The 7,422-nt window shown below is 32.9% G+C and overlaps 1 protein-coding gene across 1 annotated transcript in view; it reads left to right on the top strand.

Annotated features, from left to right (window-relative positions):
• LOC143042663 (uncharacterized) overlaps window positions 1–5,663 on the top strand; it is a 43,547-nt gene extending 37,884 nt beyond the window's left edge. Inside the window, exon 5 of the mRNA XM_076215084.1 lies at window positions 5,263–5,663. Coding sequence (XP_076071199.1) covers window positions 5,263–5,544 — 282 coding nt within the window. The 3' untranslated portion in view covers window positions 5,545–5,663. The remainder of the gene's footprint in view (window positions 1–5,262) is intronic.
• The last annotated feature ends 1,759 nt before the right edge of the window (window positions 5,664–7,422 follow it).

Raw genomic sequence — 7,422 nt, forward strand, 5'->3', positions numbered from 1 at the left:
TGAAAATTTTACAACTGGAGGATGTGCACATTTTACAATAAGATTATTATATATGAATTTGATCATTTTACTGCTAGTAATTTTCTCCAAAAAAATATCCTGTGGAGTAAAATTTTCTAAGTCAATTTCAGTGTTTTCCCTAATACACTGTTTTACCTCCATAGGGATATTTGATATCAAACTGTAATAGTGCATATAATTATTTGTCTGTACTTTTTGTTTAATCTGATCAAATGTGAAAAAAGCTCTCCTTTGATTGTCAAAAATGTGACACAGGTTTTGCACACCAGCAACTCCCCATCTGTTATATAATGGGAAATCTTCTGTTTTCGCAAAATTCAAGATATCAAGCGAGAGGCACTCCCTGACATCAGTTTTAACATGTGGTTTAGATGAGTGTAAAGCTTGAAAGACATCTTTCCAAAAAGGATTGCTGAGTTGATTTCCAATCTCCAAAAGTTTGAAGTTTTGTAAAGAAAAAGATCTTGCACCTCCAAATTTTTTCAATATCAACTTAAGAATATTTTGCCAGTCCCCATTTAAATTTGCAAAACATCGCCTCACCCAACCGACTTTAAGATAAAAGTTGAAAGATTGTAAATGAACCATTTTCAAACCTCCCTCCTTTTTATCAGCAATCAGAGTATCACGTTTGATATTTTCTTTTTTTCCATCCCATATAAAATTAAAGAATAATCTGTTGATTTCATTCAACATGGATTGACATATATTGGGTAATGACGTAAGCAAATGAATCAATTTCGGAAGTGCAAGAGTCTTAATAACAGTAACCTTGCCAAGTAGTGTTAGCTTCCTATGCTGCCAACTTTTCAACAATTTTGAAATATCAATGATTTTTTGCTCTGAAATTCAAACTGGGCATACACTCTAGATCTAAAGAGAAATTTAATCCTAAAACCTTAAAGTTTGAACAGGACCAGCTTAGATTTTTTTCAGGACACAAAACCAAGTCAGAATATCTCTTACTTCCAATCCAAACAACTTTTGTTTTAGTTGTATTTATCTTTAATCCTGAGACTTTGTGAAATTTTTCAAAACAAGAAAGGGTCTCTTTTAATGAATCTTCGCTTCCATCCAGTGTAAGAAACGTATCATCTGCATACTGACTAATGAGTGGCAGATTCCCATTTATATTCACCCCTTTTATTTTTGGATTCCCTTTTAGCTGTATGGCAAGTAATTCCACCCCAATAATAAACAAATAGGGAGACCACGGGTCCCCCTGGCGACAGTCTCTCTCAAGGTTGAAAAATTGGGACATATTACCGTTATTAATGACACAGCTCTTAGCATCTGCATAAAGCACATCAAACCATTTACAAAATGAAGGACCAAAATTAAAACTAATCAAAGCCTGCTTTAAAAAATCCCATTCTATAGAATCAAAGGCTTTTTCAAAATCTACTAGTAATAGCAATCCTTCTATATCATTTTTTTCTAAATAGTGCATTAAATCATATAGAAGTCTAGTGTTCTCCCCTATGAATCTCCCTTTCATAAAGCCCTTTTGTGTGTCACTAATAATGGCGAACAGTACCTTTTTAGCTCTACCAGCAAGAATTGCAGATGCAATTTTCATATCTGTGTTCATCAAACTGATCGGTCGCCAGTTACCCATGTACCTCCTATCTTTCCCTTCCTTAGGAATGCAAGTAATAATACTTTGGTATTGAAAATCTGAAAAATGGCCCAACTCATATCAAAATTGCAGAGATCTAAAGACAAATGGACCAATATCTTTCCAAAACAATTTGAAAAAATCCACTGTAAATCCATCAGATCCAGGAGACTTGCCATTTTGCATCTGTTTTAAAGCTTCCCCACATTCCCTAAAAGATAAGTTTCCCTCACAAAGAAATTTTTGTTCTGCACTGAGTTTTATGTCATGATTAAAAAATTGATTGGCATCACTACTGAATGACTTAGACGTATAAAGTGTCCTATAAAACTGCTCCTGTTCAAACAATATTTTAGATTGGTCAGAAATTTGATTTTCTTGGTCATCAATGAGTTCAGTCATGGTTTTATTTAAGAAGGCTTTCTTTTCTAACTTACAAAAATAGTTAGTGCATCTTTCTCCATTCTCATGCCAGTTTACACGAGAACGGAGAATGAGGCCCTCAACTAATGTCTGTCGTCGCTTCTCTAATTCACACTTTTTCTGATTAAGTGACGTCACATTAATTTCGCAAGGGTTTAGATTTACACTGTTTTCTAAAGACTGGATTTCTAACTCCAGTCCCTTGAAAACATCTTCTTCCCTTGATTTTTTAATACAATAGGTGATAGTAAGACTACAAATCTTCACTTTTAGAACCTCTAAAAATAGCTGATCACTGCAAGATAACTGAACATGAAGAAAATCTTCGAAATCACTCCAAGAGAAATACTCAGAAACAGTGTCTCTGATGCAGTTTATAACTAAATCTCCATATGCAGATTCTCTTAAAAGCTGAGAATTAAATTTCCAGTATCCTTTGCCCCGCTTAGCTAAGGATGCTGTAAAAGTAAATATAATGGCAGAGTGATCTGTCCTGTATCCAGGAATAATTTTTGTTGATTCCATCAATGTATAAATGTCCTCAGATACAAGATAATAATCAAGACGGCTCTGTTTAATGGGAGATTTCTGACGCCATGTAAATTTTCCATCACTAGGATAACAAGTCCTCCAAGGGTCTAACAGTAAAAGTGTGTCCTTAATTTCATCAATCTTTCTCCTGGAGTTAGGGTTTCTGTCATGTATTACATTATAAGTATCATCATTCTTATCATGCTCTACATTCCAGTCACCTAAGAAGATGAAACTTGTATTCGAAAATATCATAGTTTTCTGTAGGATATCACAGAAAAAATCTGGTTTATCTGTGTTATACCCATATAAACATACCAAAGTTAACCTTTGATCGTATAGAGTCAAGTCTAATATGATGTATCGTCCATGTTGGTCTATAAGAGACTCATGAACTTCGTAATCATAACCACCCCTGAACATGACACAAACTCCAGCACTTCTACTATCACCATGACTGAAGTAACACTGATGACCCCATTCATCCCCCCATAAAGTTTCAATATCTCTTGTACTGTGTGTCTCTTGAAAACACACAATCGAACATTTTTTTGATTTCGCCCAGTTAAAGACATCAGATCTTTTCTTACCACTAGAGAAAAGACCCCTAACATTCATTGACAAAATTTGTATATGGTTATCCATTATGTTATATTGACTTGAGATACAATATTTTTGTCTATACACAAGAGCAAGCAAAACAATGTAATACAATGAAATAAACTTAAATAAACTACATTTGCACAATCATTTACACAATCATTCTCTTTCACATTCTTACTGTTAAGATAACCCACATCCATATATAGATGTTCACTTTGATGTGTTGCAGCTTTTATGGCATTAAATACTACAAATTTGAAATGCATGTTATTTACACTAAAAAAATTACCTTCTGTTTTAATTGATTTAAAAAAAACCCAAAAAAACAAAACAAAAAACAGAAAAACTTTTATACACAATGTACAAGAGATAAACAAAAAGCTTGACTAAGTAAATCTGTTGAAACAAGAAATTGACTGTTTGTCAAAAGATAGGTAATTTCTACTCGTAATTCATGTAATAGTTTCACATTGAAAAAACATTAAAATGAAAATTTTAAGTCGGGGGGGGGGGGGGAATTTAAAATCCCCCCCAAACCCCCTTAAAAAAACCAATGATATTAGATCATGAATAATGATAATATTAATTATTAAAATAATGAAAATTTTGGTGGATAGTTCTCATAAATACTAGTATATTTTGTGTGTAAGTAAGATATTATAAATTAAGACAATTAAATTTCAGTGGAAAAGATCTGTCATGCAAAAATATGTTTCTCAACTAGTTAACAGCTATTTCAATCGCTTAGCAATGTCATCAAAAATATCAAATTTCAAACGTCTACCTGCTTCAGTTTTCCCATATACAGCACAATTAAAGTACCAAGCACTATCAATGTGTTCACTATCAGGGAGTCTAGTAATCAGTTCCATGTTGGATTTTGTAACATCATCAACCAGTCTAAAAGTGCATTGTTTAGGCATGTTTTTCTTTTCTCTCATAATGCGGTATTTCACTTCAGAGTTGAGAAGTTTTACAATGACTGGTCTATGTTCTCCTTGTTTACCTGGTATCCTATGAATAGCTTGGATTTCATCAGGTCGAATGTTTACCTTCAAAGTGTCTTTAACAATTTTACTTTTAAAGATCTCTCTTAAATTTTCATCATTGTTTTCTGGAAAATTCATCACTTTTATGTTGAACTTTCTACTATACTGCTGATTATAGTTAGACATTTGTAATGCTTGTTTGGAAACAATACCTTTATCTTTAACATTTATCTGAAGTTCATGGATCATTTTTCTTTGGCTAGCGATCAACTCTCTTAAGCCTTCATTCTCTTTTGACAGTTCTTCAACAGCTTTTGTCTGCTTATTTGTCTTATCTTTTAAGTTACCTTTTATTTCTTTTTTCATGCTATCAACCAATTTAGTGACAATTGAGGTCACTATTGTTTCCAAATCATCTTTTCTTACAATGTTGTTCAGTGCTTTGTCAAGGTCTGTTCGTTTAACAACACCCTCCAGGCTTTCCTTTATACTATCTAAATCATGGTGGAGATTTGATAATTCAATTGTCATATCTACACTACTATCCATTGAAACATCTGTGTGAGTTCTTTTAGCTGGATTTCCTTTATCACTACCTTTTTTAGCTGTAAGCAATATTTGTACAGTTTGTGCATTCTTTTTATCACCTTTTTTATCACTGTTGTTAAAGTTTCCACCTGGCATTGTTAAATTAAAATAGTACTCACAAATCTAATCCCAAAAATTCTCCAGACAAGTAAATAGAGGACTGAAATTATGAACAGTTTTACTGAAATGTTCTAACTACACTTTTGAAAAAAATCTTTCTTCAAACTTCAAAGGTTGAAAATCCAAATTTTCTAAACAAAAGTTACATCACTGTGTAGAGATAATCATACTGAGCATCCTCATATGAAAATCATGCTGTGGTCTGTCAAAAATCACATAAAATTGCCAAAAAACTGCAGAGCCCAAAAATCAGTTGACTACCTGGGCGGCCATCTTAATATCCTAATTTGTTGGTTGTTTTTAGTATATACGTGAATATTTAATATTTTTAAGAATCTAACACCTATGTTTTAATCTTGTTTATTTTAGCATATTCTCACACAAGAGTTGCAAGGAAAGGTACTGAGAGACATAATTATAGGCAAAGAAATCAAAGAATATGTTGATAACTGCGTTAACCTAATTTGGTATATGTGTATTCAACAACCACCAATGGAAATTGTCTGGGGAAAACGTGGTGAAAAATTTAATAAGGAAATGTTCCGCTTCTCAGGAAAGAAAGGAACAAAATTCAGGCTTATCGTCTGGCCAGCAGTTTTATATTTTAAAGACGGAGCTTTGGCTGCACCAGGATATGCAGTTCCAGAATAAATAACCAATAATATAATGGCTGAATTTGTCATATGAATTCAGTAGTAGATACAATTGCTGTGATTATATATGTATTTTTTTTTAATTATAATTTCAAAGGAAAATAAAACTTCTGTATATTTTTTGTCTCACTTGATGAAGTCAAAAAGCGAGACATAGGTATGCTGTTTCCAGCGACGGAGGCGTCAACAATGTATTGGTTTGTGATTAGGTCTAGTAATGGTGAACCACTAGTGGTAAGTCAAAGATTTTGGTATGAAGTTGTAGAAGTATTGGCACATATAATCACCATGGAGATTATTTGGCCCAACTCTCTCAGTCATGATCTATTGAAACTTTTGCTTAGTTTTCATGTATTAGGTACCAATAGTGGTAGGTCAATGACATTTGGATTGCAGTTGTATTAGCATTTGCACATCTCATTACCATGGAGATTATTTGACCCTGTCCCCTCATTCATGGTTTCTTGGTTTGAGATTTTGCTTAGTTTACATGCATTAGTTTGTGTTTAGGTTTTTAAAAGGGAACTACTGATGATAAGTCAATAGTATTTCATATGCAGTTGTATCAGCATTGGCACATCTCATTTCCATTGAGATTGTTTAGCCATTTACCTTCAGTCATTGTTCATTGTCTTTGATTATTTACAAAACTTACATGTTAAATCAGTCATTTTAAGGAGTAATTAGCTAAGTTGTTAAAACAATTAAGCTAAGTTGTTATAACAAGATAAATATGATAAGTTGTTATAACAACTTTGCTAAGTTGTTATAACGACTTTAAAATAAAACTCCACCCTGACACTAACTGGCTTCAGTACATTTCCGATATTGACATGATTGTAAATTGTACAAATCTGTCTTGCGAGTTTCATGGGACCTTGGCCTCATTTTCATGCATTTGGTAAATATAAAATAGAAGATGTGGTATGATTGCCAATGAGATATTTCTCCACAAGAAACTAAATGACACAGAAATTAATAACTATAGGTCATCATACGGCCTTAACCATGAGCAAAACCCATACCGCATTGTCGTCTATAAAAGGACGGAAATGAAAGTCTAGTTATTAGATACTATGAGCAATACGCAAACTGTATTTGGTATAGGAAACGAATTTAAGTTGTACGTATCTGTCTTTCAGTTATCTTCAGACCTTGGCCTCACTTTTATTGTTCATTTGTCAATGTAAAGTTTGTGTGGTAAGGTCTGTTTCTATAAGCAAAAGGTCAACTGTTTTGGTGTATAGAATTTTTATAAGGGGTACAATTATAAAAATAAGGAGATGTGATATAATCCAATGAGACAACTGTCCACTAAAGTTCATATGAATTGGATATGTATGTTATTAAAATTATAGGCAACCCAATAAGAAAAAAACTCATACCATATTCCTGGTAGACAGAGTTGACTATAAAAAAAGGATATGAAAGATATGAAAGAATTCAATTGAGAAAACTAATGTTGGTCTGGTAGGGTTCATTTGACCTTGACAATATTTTCGTGAATCATTGATAATGTTTCGGTGGTGTGATATTTATAGTAACACCTTTATCTGAAAGACTTCCAAGTTGAACATAAAAATCAATCATGGCATTTCAGGTGTACTGTCTTGTGCTATAGTCTGTTCAATTTTTTATTATGGTTATATCACCATGATAGGCTGGACTTTATTTCCCCCCTTGAGATTTGGTTAAAGTTTGGTTGGATATTTTTTTGGTTTTGTGAAATACGTTTGTGGTATGTTTGCCATTTGGATATTTATCCAATAGAGTCCCAATGATGTATATTTTCTTTTTAAATATTAAAATGCCAAATTCGAGTTTTGGTCCCAATTTCACGGTCCACTGAACATAGAAATTGATAATGCGCGTGGGG

Source organism: Mytilus galloprovincialis, chromosome 8, assembly GCF_965363235.1.
Source record: "Mytilus galloprovincialis chromosome 8, xbMytGall1.hap1.1, whole genome shotgun sequence".
Taxonomy (NCBI): Eukaryota; Metazoa; Mollusca; class Bivalvia; order Mytilida; family Mytilidae; genus Mytilus; species Mytilus galloprovincialis.